The 20,582-nt window shown below is 37.2% G+C and overlaps 1 protein-coding gene across 2 annotated transcripts in view; it reads right to left on the bottom strand.

Moving 5' to 3' along the window:
- The window catches only part of Magi3 (membrane associated guanylate kinase, WW and PDZ domain containing 3), a 200,777-nt gene that overhangs the window by 96,449 nt on the left and 83,746 nt on the right, over positions 1 to 20,582 (bottom strand). For both annotated transcript variants that reach the window (XM_060392945.1, XM_060392944.1), the window contains exon 2: positions 6,590 to 6,706. In XM_060392945.1, the coding sequence (XP_060248928.1) occupies positions 6,590 to 6,706 (117 nt within the window). The remainder of the gene's footprint in view (positions 1 to 6,589; positions 6,707 to 20,582) is intronic.

Genomic DNA, 20,582 nt, shown 5'->3' with positions numbered 1-20,582 from the left:
TGTTTAGTTTGTTTTTCTCTATTTATTTTTCTCTATGTTCACTGATTTTTGCTTTTCTATTAATTTCCTTCCTAGCTAGTTTTGCTTTATCCTGTTCTTTTTCTTTCCATTCTTAAGACAAATGTATCATTTGAGAGCTTTGTTACTTAATAATACAAATATTTAATATTATGTTTATCTCTAAGTGGTGCTCTACCTATCCTAAAATTTCTGATTCAATGTGTTTGATGTTTCTGCTCTGTTGCCGTGTATGCCCCACATGATTTTTTTTTTTTTTTTGATATATGGGTTAGTTATATTACTCAATTTCTAAATATCTGGAGATTTTCTAGATTTCATTCTGTTAATAATTTCAAATTTTGCTGAGTTTGAGGCTACCCAGGACACAAAGCGAGTCCAGGACAGCCAAGGCTCTACAGAGAAACCCTGTCTCAAAAAAACCAATAATAATATCACTATTATTATTGTTGTATTTTCACTATAGTCAGGTAACATACTTTGCATGATGTAAACATCCTTACTTTCACTGAGTCTCCTTTTGTGGTTCAGAACACTAGTCTGAACATTCCCTGTCTACTAGAAAAGAATGCACACTGGACTACTGCTGAGCAACATAGTCAAATAAATAGTAACTAGTCATATTGCTAGAGTGCTGTTCTTGTTTCCTGTTTATTTTATTATTTTTAATTTAAAAATTACTAAAGATATGAAAATACTAAACTATGATAGCTACTTTATCATTTCCAATTGCAGAATTTACTATTTCTTTTAATAATTCTGCTGCTGAAAAATTCCTCCATTTTTATCTGAAAAAAAAAAAACCCAACTTTTCAAAGATAATTCTGTTATATATAGATATATATGTTGATTCTTTTTTTTTTTTCTTTTTAATGTGTTAAAGACTTCAGTTGTTAGACTCGGGCTTGTGTTATTCCATCTCTGTAGCAATCCTTTGCTCCCTTGCATGTAATGTATCTTCTTTCTCTCTAACAGCCATTTACATTTTCTCTTGGACCCTGGTTTTAAGCAATTAGATTATGAAGTGCCTCTCTATGATTTCTATTAAGCTTCTTCTGCCTGGGGGTCTGTGAATTTCTTACCTTTACAAGGTGAGTTTTCAGGGAAGTTAGCAAGACCAGCTAACTTGTGTTCTTCCTGCTTTCCCAACCTTGGCTTGATATGGTTCTACAGCTAAGTACGAACAGCTGCAGCTCTGTCTGCATTTCAGTGGCCACTTATGTCACTGGATCTTGTCTCGCCTCACTGTTTCTGACAAAGGTAAGCTGACTGGCTGTTGGTCAATCATGGCAGAACCCCTGCCTCCTTTCAGGTTTCCCCTTTCAGCTTCTTTCCTCTATGTTCCTGTTTGATTAGTTTACATTGCTAAGTGCTCACTCACACTCATTGAGCTTCACTTCTGCATTCTGGGATCTGCTTTTATATCTCTCCAGTGAGTTTTTATTTTAAGTTTTACATCCTTTTGCTGTTACATTTTCCCTTCACTGTGTTCATTTTATGGTTTAATCCTTGAACATATTTTAAAAGCTCTAAAATTCCTTGTGTGATGGAATGTTATCATGTATCATTTCTACATTTTTTTATCAGCTGACTTTTATTTTAAGAAGTCATCTAGATCACATCTTCCTAGATCATATCACATATTGTTTTCACGTACAGTGGTTTTTATTAGATATTAGAATGAATATTTTAATATCTGGTGTCTCTATTTGGTTGTAACATTAAAAAAAATCTTCCTCTTTCTGGCTGACAAGTTACATGCATATTCACTGATCTTTGAGGCGGTGCATAATTTAACTTTGTTCAAGTGGGGTTCCTCTGTTCAGGCTGCTTAGAATTCAAGTATCTCCAAGTCCAGAATAAGAATGCACTGATAATGGTTAACCCTATAGTTTCCAAAGAGTTCTCTAGATATTTAGGCTTCTTGAACCTAGAATTCTATTCTCTCTGCTCAGAGCCTGTCATTTTTGCCCTGCTATCCTTGATGCTATAATACAGAAAATGCCTGTAGGCAGAAATATGAGAAAATATGACTCCTCACTGCACAGTCTTTTCATCTCTTAAGGACCATGATCCTGTTGTACTGTAGTCCATAATCTCCCATAGGAGTGTCTGTCTGCTCATATGTCATTTATCTATCCTCCCACACCTCTCTCTTCTAATGATCTCAGACTTTAGTCAGTAAATTTCTCTTCTTTGTGGTGTTTAAGTAATTCTGGCATAGCTGCATAATGTTTTAAGCACTTATATACTTTCTGGTATAACTAGATATTTTAGACTCATTTATACTTTTATTGTTTCAGACCTGTGATTGCATTTTTTCCATATAGATCTGAAATTCTTTTAGTAAAGAATGGTATTTAGATGTGACCATTCGACTTGCTAAATGCTACTAATGCATCATTGTTTCCAGGTTAAGGAAGGAATTTTTAGACACTTCATTTGAGAGTAAGCGAAGGAGTCCTATTAAATTAAATTCTGAAAGTGTGCAACTCCCTGGGCCTATGAACTAAAACTATTTAGACCACACCTTCTTTCTACAACAAAACATGACACTGAGGAAAAAAGGCAAACCTGAGATAACAAGGCAAACTACAAGGTAACAAATGATAGGGGCAGATGGCAGTAAGGAAGACAGTCTTAGAGGGTACATCTTCATCTTTCTATAATATATTTTAAAAAGGGAAAAAGGATCTCTAGATCTATGAAACTTAAAAACATTATCCTGAAAACTCCACAACAAAGTTAAAATCAGCTTTAGTAAAGAATTCTAAATTCTTTAGTAAAGAATTATTTTTAAAATAACTAGCTTTATAGCCAATTTTATAACTGGTATCCACTAACTGCATTCAGTCCTTCTCATCCCTAATGTTTAGACGTTGTGTTCTCTTGTGGTTTTGCTAATAGATAAGTGCATAAAAAATATATCCAGTAGTGAACATATAAATAGAATCTGGAATGACACAGCTTCCATTCCAAATGGCTATTCAAACTACACAGAAGTTCACTGAGATGTATAGACTTTAGGTCTGGTTAATTTTGGTGAATGATTTTTTTTTTTAGATTAAAGTTTTTTTAAGTGAGAAGAACAAGAAAAGATAATATTAGATGATGAGGAAAGATGGAAAACAAGAAAAAGGACACATGAGTCCTAATAGAGGATATAAAGCGAATTGTTATTATAATTTCAACTCTGTTGTGTTTTTCCTTTTTGTGGCAGATCATTGGATAAAGCTGTAATTGAGAGTGAAAGCTAAGCTCGATGGCTGTAGGATGGTCATCCTAACTATATACAAGTTATTGACACATATCAAATTAGGGACTAGAAAGTATTTGAGTGCCTACCATAATCTAGCTGTGTGATATTTTTATTTATGAGTTTGTTTCAATAAAGTAATGCTATAAAATAAATAAAATGCTATCCTGAGATGTTCAAAAGATATAATAGCAAGTTACTTAAGAGTGAATAAAAATCAGATTGCTATAAAACCTTTTTAAGCAAGGCTTTATGCCAGGAAACAATTAGATAACTGCTTGCTTTACTGAACACAGTCAAGGAAAGAAAATAAGATCCCAAATTTAATATCTATCCAAATGAACATTAAAGTAGAAATGTAAAAGTATAAAGCAGTTTCTTAGCCACAAACTGCTAAGAACTTTTCTTGGAAACTCTAGCATAGAACAAGCTTTGAACAATCATAACTACTGATTTAAAAAAACAACAACATGGACTTGGTAGGGAGATTAAATATGTAGTTACTCAAAGAATATGAATAAATGATGATTATAAAGGTGAGAGTACAATAATATAATGGCTGTTTGCTTTGAAAATGTAAGCACAACTCAAGTACCAGAAGCAGGGCTGGTGATGTAGCTTCACTGGTAGAATGCAGTGCCCAGTATGCAGCAGCCGTTTAGCTTCCAGAACTACATTTTTTAAAAGTGTAATGATTGATACACACCTGTAGTCCCAGCACTGAGAAGATGGAGATGGGGGAGGAGGAGAACTTCAAGATCATCTTGGCAATGTGGCGAGCTCAAGGCCAGCCTTAGATACACAATAGTTTTTTTTTTTTTTTTTTTTTTTGGGGGGGGGGGCAGAGTAAAAGTGAACAAAACATGCAAAATAGAGTAAGTCTTCTGACTTGCTGAATCTTTCTATTGAAAGTAAACAGTACTACTAATAAAGAGACAAAAACACAATAGAGGAGGAAGAAAAAGCATATCACAGAAAAGCATAAAGCTAATTTATAGAATAAAGACACAAACTTTTCTAAAGAGAAAAACTAAATAAACTGCAAAGCAAAACATCTTATATAGAAGGCAGATGAGAAAAACAAGACAGTGAGGCTAAAGATAATAAGCTATCAGTAGTTTCACACTGGCTATTGAGTAAATTCAGAACTATTTGCAAAGCAATTCAGAAACTTTAAGAAGATTGACAACGGCACATCATATAAACATAAATTAGATAGAGTGGAAATTCTGAAACCTGGCAAAGAAGATTTATAGAAACACAGTATGGATAAGGAGTTATTTAAAAACAAACATATTTTGTACCAGATTAAGGAATCTGAACTTTATCCTACAGTCTGGAAATCTTAAGAGGACAAAAAGTCAAGAGTCAGGTGTGGACTTTAAAAAAAGAAGAGTCTTACACGACAACATCCACAAAAGATAGGCTAGACTGTAGTGACAAGACAGGAGATTTCAGATTGGAGAGGGAGTTAGCTACTACCTGTGGGCCTATTCTAGGTCACATGCTTGCCTACACGTTTTCAGTGAAATTGTAATAGCAACTCAATGAGGTGGCTCTTGCTCCTTTTAAATACAAAAATTGTGAGTCTCAGCAACATTAATGTTCTTGCCCAACTTGAAGCTGCTTGTAGGACGCTAAAGTCAAGGTTCCAAATTCTTTTATTTCACTCTTTGCTACTACACAATGCTCTTTGTTGGAAGAGATGGAGGGAAGTTGAAGGAGAAGGGAAAATAACTTAAGCAAGAAAAGATAAGGATCTAAATATAGAGGAACTATAATTCTGAAACATAATAAGAAATCTTTGGTAATAGACTAGCCATTAAGAGTAAACAAAAGAAAAGGCAACCAAGAACTCCAGAATAAAAGGTAGTATCCAAAAGAATCCATAAATGTACTGAAAAGGAAAACTGTGGTGGTTTGAATGAGAATGGTTCCCAGAGACTCATACACTTGAATGTTTGATGTCCAATTGGTAGGACTTTTAGGAAGAATTAAGAGGTGTCAACTTTGTTGGAGAAGGTGTGTCATAGAGGGTGAGCTTGAAGTTTCAAAAGCTCAGGGCATTCAGCTAGCTCTCTCTTCCTCTAATTTGTAGAAAAGATAGAAGCTCTCAGCTACTGCTCCAGCACCACGCCTGCTTACCAGCTGTCATGCTCCCTCTGTAAATCATAGATGAACTCTCTCAAATGGTTAATAAGCCTCAATTAAAAGTTTTTTTGCATAAATTGCCCTGATCATGATGTCTCTTCACACAACAGAAATGTAACTAGGACAAAAAGAATGCTTTTACATGTGTTTATTTTTATTCTTCCCAAGACCCATACTAACTGAAGTAAAAACTTAGCATGTATGACTTCTCATTACATACTGAAAACAAAAAAGGCCAGCACATCAATATCCAGATTCTGTATTAAGACCAATAACTTGATAAAAAATTCAAAATAAATTATACACAGAAGGCAATGTGTGCTTCCCTCCCTCATTGGGGATGAGTAGATTTTATAGCTTGTAATGTTTTAATTACTTATTTTTAGTGTATAAGGCAGAAGCTTTTAAAATTTTTTTTTTAAGAATAAAATCTAGTTAAGAGAAGGTAAACAGGAGCTGTAGCAATATGACTCAGCGGTTAAGAGCACTGACTGCCCTCCCAGGGGACCTGGGTTTGATCCCCAGCACACATGTGACATCCCAGCTAACATCATCTATAATGCCACTACCAAGATACCTGATGCCCTCTTCTGGCCTCAGAGGTTACTGCATGCATGAGGTACACATACACACATGCAAGAAAAACACTCATGCACACAAAATAATAAAAATGTCAACTTTTTCATTTTTAAAGGACAGGTAAGTACATATTTTCAAACTGGTCATCACTTTGTTTGAAGACATAATATGGAATTTTCATTTTTTTTTCTACTTAAAACTGACTACATGCAGTCTTCAGAAGAATTTTCTCCTCATTCAATTTTTGTTTCACTCATCTTCAAGTTAGTCTTCACAATTTCATACAAAATACATTTTTATATTTAATTAGTATGTGTACATGGGTGTGCGTTGTGTGTATGTGCATGTGCAGACATACCCCCCCGCACACAGGTACCTGCATGGCATGTGGAGGTCGGAGGACAACTGGTGGGAGCTGGTTCTCTTCTCCCACCAGGTGGGCTTGGGAAATCATGCTCAGACTTGGCAGCATGTGCTTTTACCCAATGCTCAAACACATACTTATGTATTTTTTCAATAAATTATTTCTAGATGTTTAAGTAAAGATATTTCTGTCTCATTTCTCTTAAAGCATCATGTACTTACATGGGATGGTTCTCAAGTACAGATTATCTCTGATGACTTGCTGTAGTTTGTGGTCAATTGATCCTTTCTGAAACTGAAGACTCAGGTAGTGCCTCAAATCTTTATTAATGACTTTGCCTACAAAAAAAAAAACCCAGAAAATTAAATATAACTATTATATATTCATTAAATATATAAAATAGTGATCAAATATCTTTAAATCATTTAGCTAATAACAAGACAAGGAAATTAGTATTTGAACTATAAGAAGAAAAGTAATAAATTATATGTACTGAAATTAAAATAAATGACTACAATATAATGTGGGTATAATTTTATGAGATAGGATAACATATAGAGCAAAGAATATAATGAACATTCAAAGTAATTTCATTCAGTCTCATGGCTTTAAATACCATCATATCCTAAAAGCTCCCAATTCAGATCATATATTCATCCCTTAGTTATCTTTACTTAACTCCTACCTCACTCATATACACTGCAGATGACATATCTGGGGATTTCAGATAAGTACCTCAAATTTCAGACACACAAAACAAAACTCTTCTACCTTCTCCCCCAGTTTTCTCTCTCTTAAAACATAGCAGCACCTTCGGCTGGAAGAACAATCCCAAATCTAAAAGCCATCCTTGATTTCTCTTTCTACCTGTCTTCTATTACCAATTTTTGTCAGCTGTACTTCCAAATAATATGCCACTGCTGTCCATTTTCATCAGAGGCATCTTAATCGAGTCTACCACCATCATTTCCCATCTGAATTCTACAAATGGCCTTCTAATCCGCTTCCCTGCATCCATTTGACTCCTTTCTTCCATGCCCCTCACACACAGTCACTAGAGTGAGATGTAGAACAGATTAGGTCAGTGATAGTATGTGTAAGACTTTCTGTTGCACCAGAAAAAATACAAAAACTCCGGCTTGGGATACAGTGGGTCCCACATGCTCTAGCTTTGGCAGTCTCTAATCCTTACTCATTCTTTACTCCTGCTCTTTGAAGGGAAACAAATAAACAAAAAGCAAAGAAACAAAAGACTGACTTATCAGAACAGTCAGTCTACTTGTTGATTCCTAAATACAGTGTGAATAAGTAAGACAGTCAAGTGTTTATTATTTCTGAGGAAAAAGTAAACAAAAGATTGCAAAAATCTTAAACTACAAATTTGTAACAAAGACTGAAGTTTAAGTGAAAAAGCAATGCAAACATTGTTCATTAGACTAGACTATAGATAATTAGAAAAGGCCAATGCTCAGACAAAAGATTATCTTACTGTAGAAGAGAGAGCTAGCTGACTACATTGTGTTCTATTTGAAACAACAAATACAGACTAAGATTTCATAACAAGACTATAGACAGTTCATCCTTTTATCTACTATTTCGTAACACTGACAGTTCATCCTTTTACCTACTATTTCATAACACTGCATCTCTAATCTTTGTGTTCTTTTACCTACTATTTCATAACACTGCATCTCTAATCTTTTTGTTCTTTTTTACTACATATGAATACGAAGAACCTACACGGGAGATAGTAATATAACCAGGCAATCAGTGTTTCTAAAGCTCAGAGAGAACATTTAAGCCCTAGTAATAAATACATACCCAAACAACTACTCTCTTTGTCCTAACAAAATAGATGCTGAGAAGAGGGAGAACTACTGTGACTAAAACAAATAAGCTTAAAGACATCTACAGTGATGAATACCGAACCCCTATCATACAGAGTATCCCACTATCCCCCCAATTCAAAATCACACTGTTACTTTTGTTTATACTCCAGTATGTGTTCACTGCTGAGAAGATGATAAAACCTAACACATAATCAATATGCTCAATACTCACTGCACAACAATAACAAAACCAATGAGCTCATTAAGTAATTTTACAGTTTGGTGACAGGTGCCTCAAGTTCTCTGTAAATATTAGACAAAAACTTGGAGGATAGCAAGTACATGGCTGAAAGAGAGATATTTGCATAGGATTTTTGAATGAATAAAGAATGTGTCTCCTTTTCGATTTAAAACAACAGCATAGGTGCCAATATCCAAAACTTGGTCACCAACATATCTTCAGGAAAAGGTTTAGTTTTGATAAAACACAATATAGGTATAACTAAAAATGATCATTTGAGTCAACACTTTAACTCATAATTTCCTTTTCTTAAACTCAAAACTTTTAAGATATGACATAATTATTGATAACTCTAAGATCTTTAAAACCTACTTGAGATTTTAACTTATAAAAATAAAGTCTTTTAGCTTAGAGATAATTAAAAGATTAAAAAAAATCACAATAAAGTCCCAAATCACAAATTATCTAGCATGATGGATTTCTTTAAGGGAAAATGGAGTTAACCCAACTCTTATTTTAAAGGCCTTTGAGATGTTAAAAACCAGTTGCAACAGAAAAGGCTAAATGTAAAATCATACTGTTTTTTACCATAAACTTCTACTGGGATGGACAGATACAAGAAAAGGGTGAGACAATTCTGTTAAAATTGACATTTTATTTAAAATGTGTAACTAGAGGCTGAAGGTAGAGTTCTTACTTAGCATCACTAAAACTGAAAGTAATGTTTGCAACTATTTTACTCTAATTTTTTGTTCTTGTTTTATCTGTATGAGTGTTTTGCCTGCATGTATGTATGTGCACCACATGTGTCCAAGTGCTAGAAGAGGCAAGAAAGGAGTCACAGATCTCCTGGACCTGGAGTTATGGATGGTTCTGAGCCATCATGTGGGTACTGGGAAACAACTAGGATCTTCGCAAAGGCAGTGCTTTTCACTACTGAGTCATCTCTCTAGCACCTCTATCATGGCTTTTGACAATCAAGACAAAATACTGTAAGGATCAATGAATTATACCTAATGAAAAGTTAATAAAACTGAGTTGACATTATTTAAGAATAACAATTGATAATAAAGTATTCTAGACACAGCATTCATCATAGACTTCCTTGTCTCCAGAAACTAAAAGAACTTTCTACATATTGAAGCATAATGATTTTTATAGAAGTTCAGAGAATCTTTAAAAACTTTAAATAGATACTTCACTGATGATCATCAGAAAGCCAACAGAAGTATTAATTCACGAGCACACTGTGGTGCTGCAGGGATGGCTGGCTCCTCAGTCAAAAGCACTGTGGCTCCTGCAGACCACCCCCATGGCAATTCCAATTCCAGATCCCAAGCCCTCTCGGACTTTTGTAGGTACTGCATGCACCTGATAAATACATGCAGGCAAAACACTTATACACATAAAATTAGATAAATCTAAAAAAAAAAATGTAAAGACACTGTGTGAGTCTCTCTCTGGTTAGTTCACAGAACCTTGACATTCCACGAGCATGGAAAACAACTACCTGGGGCTAATGCAAGTGTTATTAAACAAATATACAAATGAAAAATTCTTTATAATGTGAACACTCAAGTCTAGCCAGACCATGCTTTAAGAGTTACTATTTTTTTACTTGGTTTTATGAATAGTGAAACTGGTTTATGAAATTTAAAAATATATACAATGGAAAATAGTTCGGCTAGATGAATGTAACTGGTATTTCAACTGTATGAAAAAATCTAGGCATTTAAGTTTCAACGAACAACTCCTTAATCAGTATTTCACAACTACAAATCCAAAGTTCCTAGATATATGCAAACTATGATCCACCATCAGTTTTCATTGAGAAATCACTGAATAAAGCAACTGGCTATTATTGTTTGGATAAACTCTGAGTCCTATTGGCATGGGTTCAGCATATAAACAACTGTAAATCCATTTACCCACACTTCATCTTTTTGACAAGAACAGTAAGGAGACTTTGTCAACTCTTTGCTAAAGTCAAGATACAACATGTCTTTACTATTTTCGAATTCAAAAGCAATTATAAAACTGAGGGGGAAAAAAGCAAAAAATGAGGTCAGTTTGTCATGACTTGTTTCTTAGACATTCATATTGATTCATGGTGATAAGCCATTCTTTTCTATCTACTTGGAATTTGTTTTTAAATAATCTCTTCAAGTTTAGTAACAGTTTAGATTATATCAGGGTAATAGACTTGTGTTTTCATAAACTATGGAACATTTCTCTTTTTCTAGTCTCTCAGTACTTCTTATATTCTCCTTCATGAGTTGGGGGGGGGATTACAATAATTCTGAGGTCATGTCTGAACCCTCCAGAAGCCAATTCATTTAATTCTTTTCAATAGTTCAGGCTGGCCACAATCTACTATGATGCAGATGGCAATTGTGAACTTCTGATCCTCTTCTGAGTGCTAAGATTACAGATGAGTAGACCATGCTGGTTTATTCAGTGCTGGGATGGAAGGTGTATCACAGATAAGCATTCTACCAACTGAGCTACTTCCCTGCTCCTCTCTAAAGTTTTAAAAATGTACATTCATTTAAAGTAAATTATGCTCTTTTAAATCAGATGCATATATGTGCACCTTTCTATATGTACCTGGTGCGTCTCCATACAGCATGTGGCCGCAGGTGCCCTGGCCTAAGCTTCCCTCAAACTCAAGTTACAGGTGGTTGCGAGCTGCCAAATTAAATCTTGTTCTTACCCACCTCCACCGCGTAACAGATGTATAGCATAACGCCCAGCTCTTCTCTTTCCTATTTATGTCAGCTTACACTGTTGGAAAAGTAACTTGCTGCTTCAAGGCTTTTCATTTGTTTCTGTTTTGTTTTTGATACAGGGTCTCTCTACACAGCCTTAGCTGTCCTGAAACCTACTATGCACATTAGGTATTAAACTCAAAGAGATCGACCTATCTCTGCCTCCTGAGTGCAAGGTTTAAAGGTGTGCACCACCATGCCCAGCTCTCTTCTAGATTATAGTAGAAGCAAAAGAATAATAGTATAAGGTGGCTCAGTGGAAAAGAACTTGTCACTAGATTCCAGGCTCTGGGTTTAATAAATCCCACTCCAAAGGGGAATTTTTAATTAATTAATTTATTTATTACAATTTATTCACTTTGTACCTGGTTGTAGATCCCTCCCTATACCTACCCATCCTCCCTCTTCTCCCCCTGTGCCCCTGCCCTAGTCCACTGATAGGGGAGGACCTCCTCCCCTTCTATCTGACCCTAGCCTATCAGGTCTCATCAAGGCTAACTGCATCATCTTCCTCTGTGGCCTAGCAAGGCTGCACCCCCCAGGGGGAGGTGATCAAAGAGCTGGCCACTGAGTTCATGTCAGAGACAGCCTCTGTATCTCTTACTAGGGTACCTACTTGGAAACTGAGCAGTCAATGGGCTTCCTCTGAACAGGGGTCTAGGTCTTCTCTTGGTTAGAGTATCAGTCTCTGCAGGGCCCCTGGACCCAAGTTTTTTGGCTCTGTTGTTCTCATTGTGGTGTTCCTGTCCCTTCCAGGTCTTTCTGTCTCCCTCTTCTTCTATATGGTTTCTGCACTCTGCCCAAAGTTTGGCTATGAGGCTCAGTATCTCCTTCCATACCCTGATGGGTACAGTCTTACAGAGGTCCCCTGTGGAAGGTTCCTGTCCTGTTCCTTGTCTTCTCCTACTTCCAATGCCTATCCTATTTGCCCTTCTGAGTGAGGTTTCAGCATCTTCCCTAGGTCTTCCTTGTTGTTTAGCTTCTTTAGGACAATAGATTTTAGTATATTTATCCTATATTATATGACTACTATCAAAGGAGTTTTTTTTTTTTTTTTCAGGCAGTCTAGTCCCTCGTGTTGTTCTTGAATCATCTCTGCTCCTTTAGAGCTTTGGTCCTTTAGAAGGAAAATGTTTAGATTATTATTTGGAGAAGGAATCTCATCATATAATCCGTGCTCTCTAAACTCCTGATCTTTCCAGATCGGCCTCTCTAATACTAAAACTGTAGCTGAACGTCATCACGGGCAGAGCATACATTTACTTTAAAGCCTATGATGACTGTGTGATGATTGTTACTTCTTTTTAGTCTATTGAATGTTGGCTACTCACACCAATTCAAGTGGCAGAGAAGGCCTTCCCTGCTGCGGACTCCCTTTGTAGCCTTTGTAAACTTTGTAAACCCTCAAAAGAAGAAAGTGGCCAAACCCCCTGCCTGAGGAGTAGGGACAGGCCTGGCCCTCAGACTTTCCTAAGGGCCCTGTCATTTTCTAACAGCTATATCTGTCATTCCCAGCCCTGAGGCAGGAGAGTGGGCAGACCCCACCCTAAAAAAAAAAAAAAAAAAAAAAAAAAAAAAAAAAAACCACCAATTCCCAAACAAGAAAACCTACTAATCCCTGATTTTGCCATAGAAACCCACCAACCTCTGAACAGAAAAACCCACCAACCCCTGAGCGCCTCCAAACTCAGGACTTGGAATCTCACCAATCATTACCCTGGAAATCTCCACCCTGAAAAGCTTTGCTCCCGCCTCCCCCAAGAACCCCTACATAATGCCTGTTCTCTCAGTTCCCTGCTGTCTCTCACCTAGAGGCAGCCATCTCTGGGGTTTCCCCTCCCAATAAATTTCTATTGTGAGGTTTGTCATATGGTGTGACTCTGTGGTATTCTTTGGCTCATGACTGTGAGGACACTTTTCTCTTCAGAGCTGTAACACTTCCATTGATCACATGCATATAGACAGACAGACAGATGTTTGAAACTTTAAAAAATATAACCTTGTTTCCCTTATAAGAAAAGAATGGGCACAATCATTTCTCAGTTCTCTCTTACAAAAGACAATTCCTCCAATAAACTATTTAATATACCTAAGTCAACACTATTAACAATAATTAGTTGTTTCCCATTAGACTTAGATTCATAACGTCAGTATAACTTATTAATTCTACATTGTGAGCTCTATTACCATTAGGGAAGGCCTCATGAAAGAGGTTTAAAGAGAGAGAGAGAGAAAGACATACTTAAAATTAGCTTAACTGGTTCAAGAAAATGAACTCCAAAAACACACAACACAAACTGTAGTTTGTTTGTAAAACTGTTTTAAAATATTATTTTTCTAGATAATTACCATGCAGATGTTTCATAGTAAAATATATTGTGGCACAAAAGTTATATGTATTTTTTTTTAAACCTCATATATCTTCAATGTTTTGTGGCTCCTGTTTTGTTCTTATTCCCAAGTAGCACTGTCTTGGGAGGCTATGGAAGCTTAAATAGTCTGGCTGGTAGGAGCAGGCCACTAGGGGAAGACTATGCAAGCTGTAGTTCTGGTTGCTCTCTGTCCTAGCTCTCCACAGTATAAGGAGCCTCCACCCCATTCATTGTTACGAACTCTCATATACCTTCCTTGGTGTGATAGATTGAAAAATCCCTTGAAACTATCAATCAACCAAAATCTTTTCTCCTCTGTTTCTATCAAACATTGTACTCACAAAGAGACAAAGGTAACTAATTCCATATAATTTGTACCAAAACTGGGATTGTTGCTGCAATCAGTCTGACCATTTGGTTCAGAGGCCTTTGGAACTGATTTGGGAGAAGACATTGAAAGACTTTGGAGTTGTGGGCCACAGAAGTTCTAGAATGTTGCTTAAAGAACAGTTCTGCTGAGAGTTCTGAAAACCAGAATACAGATTGAAAATGCCAACAATGAAGAACAGACTTCTAGGTTTCAGAATTCTATCATTCTATTAAGAATTTTACTGGGAACTAGAGATCACTCTTGCTATATTTTGGCAAAGAATGTGTCTATATTCACCCATTTCCTAAAAACTTGAGTGAAGTTGAAATCATAACAAACTTACTTGGTAGACAAAATTTCAAAACAGAATAACTTTCAGACTATAGCATGAGTTTTGGGGTTGTTTTTAGCTAAGTTTACAGTGAAACTCAAGAGCAAACAACAGAGAAGAGAAACGGGTAAACTAAAGTTTGGTCAGAAAAGCATGGTGGTGGTAGTGCATGCCTTTAATCCCAAACACTCCAGAAGCACTTCACAGTCAGTCAGTGATACACAAAGAAACCCTGCCTCAAAGAACAGAAAAATAAAAAAGGCAATTACAAAGTGACATAGTCGTTGAAAGAATTAAAAGAAGTTTCACACTTTCGTGCTCGGACATTAGGAATGAAAAAACACACAGCACACTGTGTGTTCTGTGCTTCCATACATTGGAAGAACATGACTGTTTTTAATCTAGTGGTTCACAGCTAAGAGTCTACCTTGAGTCACAAGGAGATTTTGGACTTTTGAACAGTACGAGAACAGTGGTTGGGGAAACTAAGGGAAACCTTGTCACAACTGCTCTTGAAGAGTTCAGTCAAGCTGAAACAGAGGCCCAGGGTTCCACAGGCTGAGCATAACCTTGATGTAAAAAAGAATGTCTAACAAACTTAGGTCTGACACTAACACCTCTCAGAAATTAACAGCTACAAACATATTCTTTCTAACTACCTCTATGTTCCTTATTTTTGCTCAAATCCCAGCTCATTATTTACGGTCCTATCTTCAATCTATAAGAGTGTAACCAAAATTTCAAATTTAGAAGGCTGCTATCTATATAACTATGTAAGCTATTCTCATTATAGGCAAGCAGGAAAATAATGAACTTTTACAATAAATAACTAAACTCTTGTCCAGCCCATGTGTGAAAATTATTAAGGACTCTGAAATCTCTTGAGCCACTTCAGTTTTGGGAAAAGTTAGGTTTTTAGTACTGTTCCAATTTATAGTTTTGAGACAAAAGAAATCAAAACTCAAACAAAGAAACACAAGCTGAAACAATGCTACAGATCATCTCCTGTACAACACCAAAAGCTACCTTACCAGCCAAGAGACAGTCTTCTACCCTGTCACAAAAACCTATAAAAACTTAAAGGAACTGGAAGACTGTTTGTATAGGCTTCCTTTTGGTTATTTATTTCCAAAATATATATTATTTTCACCATACCAAGGTTAAACTACAACTATTTTTCTTTTATCTGAAACTTTAGTCAATTGATAAGCTATCAAAATAAAATCCACATTTGTAAAATAAAATTAAAATACTTTTGGATAAGACAAAACAAAATCATCACAAATTTTGCTGTAAACGTTATATTTCAGGAAGACTGAAATAAAATTGAACCTTCCCACTAGAACAGAACAGAAAAACAAAGTAATAAATAGCCAAACCAGGGCTATCTCTTTTGAATTTTTGATGGAATTATGTAAATTTAATTCTTTTTTTTTTTAATCAGTGCTACCCTAAGGTGATTTACAATTTTTTCTTTGAGACTCACATTGGGAATCATTAACAAACCTGTCATAATGCCTGATAACTGATGCCTGGTTGGCACATCAATAACTGAGTCACAGCATTAATGCTTCATCCTTTAGACAGAAGAGTACAAAGCTATCTATTGTGCCCTGTCATTTCCGTGAAAACAGAATAACTGGTTTGGCTATTTTTGCAAATCAAAGTTATCTGCTTCAACAAAATATCAAAGACTTGAAGTAAAAGCCCTATTACTGATATATCATTACCAAAGTAGATAAAAAGGTAGACTCAGATGCATTTCAAGTCTTAACCCAAAAAAGGAAGAGAACTTATAAAGTAAACTGTGTAAGAGGCTCTCTTATGTAAACAATGTCGACTTCTAGATTCAAGCAGTAGTAGGATGTTATTAATTAACCACAATCATGGGAAATATTCAACAGGATCTTTTTCTCTGGTTCATTTTAGAAAAGCAACTTATGTTAATCCTTAGAAATTTTCTAAAGTGGGTGGCTAAAGGTTATAAAAATTGTGTAAAATTGTACTCATGAGGCAAAGATGGGTGGATCCCAGAGTTCAGGGCCACTCTGGTCAACAGGGCAAGTTCCAGGATAGCTAGGGATGCACAGTCTGGGAAAACCAATAATAACAATAACAATAATAATAATAAAAAAATAAATTTTAAAAATTACAGATGAAAAGTAATCTGACTCCATGAAGAATCGACTCATTCAATAAATAAAATAATGTTAGGAAGCTCCCATTTCTATTTCTTTTTTTTTTCAACTTTTATTGGTTACACTTTATTCACTTTGTATCCTCCCATAAACCCTGCCTCCTCCCCTCCTAATCCCACTTTCCCTCCCTCTTCTTCTCACATGCCCCTCCCTAAGTCCACTGATAGGGGAGGTCCTCCTCTCCTTCCTTCTGATCTTAGTCTATCAATCTCATCAGGAGTGGCTGCATTGTCATCTTCTGTGGCCTGGTAAGGCTGTTCCCTCCCCCCCTCAGGGAGAGGTGATAAAAGAGCAGACCAATCAGTTTATGTCAGAGGCAGTCCCTCTTCCCACTATGGAACCCACTTGGACACTGAACTGCCATGGGCTATATCTGTGCAGGGGTTCTAGGTTATCTCCATGCATGGTACTTGGTTGGACTATGAGTCTCAGGAAAGACCCCTGTGTTCAAATTTTCTGGTTCTGTTGCTCTCCTTGTGGAGCTCCTGTCCTCTCCAGATCTTACTATTCCCCACTTCTTTCATAAGATTCCATGCACTCTGCCCAAAAGTTGGCCCTAAGTCTCAGCATCTGCTTTGATAGTCTGCAGGGCAGAGCCTTTCAGAGGCCCTCTGTGGCAGGTTCCTAGGTTGTTTCCTGTTTTCTTCTTCTTCTGATGTCCATCCTCTTTGCCTTTCGGGATGGGGATTGAGCACTTTAGTCAGGGTCCTCCCTCTTGATTAGTTTCTTTAGATGTACAGATTTTAGTAGGTTTATTCTATATTATATGTCTATATGAGTGAGGATATACCGTGTGTTCCTTTCTGTTTCTGGGACAGCTCACTCAGGATGATCCTTTCCAGTTCCCACCATTTACCTGCCAATTTCATGATTTCCTTGTTTTTTATTGCTGAGTAATATTCTACTGTGCCATTTCTATTTCTAATCACTGTGTTTAAAACATGTAAAAGATTTTTTCATTTATTTATTTATTTATTTAATCACTTTACAGCCTGATCCCAGCCCCCTCCCTCCTCTTTCCCCAGTCCCACCCTAACACTCCTTTCTCACCATTCCTTCTCTCCTTCTCAGAGAAGTGGAAGGGCCCCAATGGGTACCAATCCACCCTGGCACCTCAGGTCTCAGCAGAACTAGGCATATCCCCTTCCACTGAGGCCAGGTTAAGGCAGGGGAAAGGGACCCAGTGGCAAGCAACAGAGTTAGAGACAGCCTCTACTCCCACTGTTAGGGAAGCCACGTGAAGACCATGCTGCAATCTGCTATATATGTGTAAGTGATGCTTACAAATATGACCATGTAAAACCATCAGTTGAAGAACTTAGGAGAGTCTTCTGGCAACATGACAATATACAGCACTTTGACAAAAAACTCTCCAATAAGGGAAAATAATTTAAAAAGCAGATTTTTATGAATTTATTTAGAAAAGTTTAAAAGGTTTTATAAATTTATGCCTATTCAAATATCAGATCCCAAAAATATAAAATAATTTATATTACCTTGAGACAACTCAAGAGGTCATATACAACTCTCTAGTCTATAAATCTAGTACATTTTTCAGAATTGGATAAAAACAAAACAAAACAAAACAAAAAACCAGAAGACCCCACTGACACCGAGGGTTTACATGACTTATGGGGACATGAGGACACCAAGCAGGCCTTATTATTTTTCTTCTGCCTAAGGTTTTTTTCTTGACTGGGAAGTGTGATATGTATACACAAAGCTACTTCAAAAGTTCAGATCAGAGTAACTGAAAGTACAAGATAATGTCCTATTCAGCATTAGCTCATCATGCCGAGTACCACTCCCATTACCCACAGCAGAAGAACAATCAAGTTTCCAACACCTAAAAAGCAGGAGACAGAAAAATTCAGAGAAACTCTCTTAAAAGGAATCAGCCCTTGACTCTAGCTTCCACTCTACTTCCTCAGATAATATAAATAGGTAAATAAGGGCTATTGTCATCTACATCAAACTGGAAGATTCATTTGTTAATGGTAAAAAAGAGAGATTTTTAAAAGAGCATTGATGAACTTTAAGCAAAGAAATGTCTAGACCAGCCCTATACATTCAAAGGGCGATGCTGGAGAAGATAAAGGGAGCCACAAACATTAGGAAGCACACAGCAGCAGTTAGGAACACTTGCTGCTCTTCTGAACCTGAGTTCAGTTGCCAGCACTCTTGTCAGGCAGCTCACAGACTCCTGGAACTCTAGTCCCGGTGATCCTATATCCTCTTCCAGCCTCTTCAGGCATCCTCGCACAAGAGGAACATTCTCACATAGATACACACAAATAAAAACAAACCCTGAAAAACTCTGAAAGTTTATATTTGAGGCTTACAAAATTTCAGCTTGCAGAATGACCTACAAATATTTTATCATACAGACTAGCTATGCTAGCCTGAATACATATCAGTTGCTCAAAGAGATAACTGATACTAACTTATAAGTGAGTATATACCACGGTTGTCTGAATCTGGGTGACCTCACTCAGGATGATCTTTTCTAGTTCCATCAATTTGCCTGCAAATTTCATGATGTCCTTGTTTTTAATAGCTGAGTAGTATTACATTGTGTAAATGTACCACATTTTCTTTATCCATTCTAAGTTATTTCCAGTTTCTGGCTATTATGAATAAAGCTGCTATGAACATCTTTGAGCAGGTATCCTCATAGTATGGTGGAGGACCTTTTGGGTACATGCCCAGGAGTGGTATAGCTGAGTCTTGAGGTAGAGCTATTCTCAATTTTCTTAGACAGTGCCAGATTTATTTCCAAACTGATTGTACAAGTTTGCATTCCCACCAGCAATGGAGGAGAGTTCCCCTTGCTCCACACCCTTGCCAGTACGTGCTGTCACTTGAGTTTTTGATCTTAGCCATTCTGAGGGGTATAAGACGGAATCTCAGAGTCATTCTGATTTGCATTTCCCTGATGGCTAAGGATGTTGAGCATTTCTTTAAGTGCTTCTCAGCCATTAGTTATTCCTCTGTTGAGAATTCTCATATAGCTCTGTAACCCACTTTTAGTGAGATTGTTTGGTTTCCTGGCATTTAATTTCTTTAGTTCTTTATGTATTTTAGATATTGGTCCTCTGCCAGATGCCATAGAGTGCAGAATAACCATTCTATCATGCACAGACCCAAAGAGGTTAAGTAACAAAGAGGACCCAAGAGAAGATGCTTGAATCTCCCTCAGAAGGGGAAGGAAATCAGATATTGGAAGTGGATGGAGAAAACTGGGTGGGAGAAAGGGAGGGGTGGGGATCAGGTGGAGGAAGAGAAGTGGTAGAAAGTGAAGAGGGCTGGGAGAGAGAATGAAAACCTATTTGGGGCGGGCACTTTGGGACAAGCTGGAGACCCGAGATGGGGCAGGCTGCTGGGAGCATATGGGGATGACTCTAGCTGAGACTCCTAGCAGCAGAGGATATGAAGACAGGAGTGGCCACCTCCTATAGCTCGACAGGACTTCCAGTGGGGTGGGGGGCACCAACCCATCCACAAAACCTTCAATCCAAAATTTACCCTGCCTTCAAGGTGTGCAAGGATAAAGATGGAGCAGAGATTGAGGGAAGGGACAAACAATCACTGGCCCAGCTTGAGACTAACCCCATGGAAGAGAGCTAACTGCCAATACTATCAACAATTCTATGCTATGCTAGCAGACAGGAGCCTACCATAACTGCTCTGAGAGACTTCATCCAGCAGTAGATTGAAACAGATGCAGATACCCACAGTCAAACATTAATTGGAGTTTGGGGAGTCTTAAGAAAGAGTTGGGGGAAGAATAGAGGGACCCACAGGAGACAAGAACTCCACAGGAAGACCAACAGAGTCAACTAACTGTAGACCATGGGGGTTCACAGAGACTGAACCACCAACCAAAGAGCGTGCATAGACTGAACCTAGGTCCCCTATACAACTGTAGCTGATGGGCAGCTCGGTCTTCATGAGGATCTCCTAGCAGTTAGAGCACAGCTGTCTCTTCCATGGACTCTGTTGCCTGCTTTTTCATCACTTACCCCTAGCTGGGCTGCCTTGTCAGGCTTAGGGGAAGAGGATACACTTATTCCTGAGGTGACTCGATGTGCTGGGGCAGGTTGCA

This window comes from Meriones unguiculatus, chromosome 10 (genome assembly GCF_030254825.1).
Source record: "Meriones unguiculatus strain TT.TT164.6M chromosome 10, Bangor_MerUng_6.1, whole genome shotgun sequence".
NCBI lineage: Eukaryota > Metazoa > Chordata > Mammalia > Rodentia > Muridae > Meriones > Meriones unguiculatus.
Note: the sequence above shows the minus strand (reverse complement) of the source record. Positions and strands in the feature narration are given on the sequence as shown.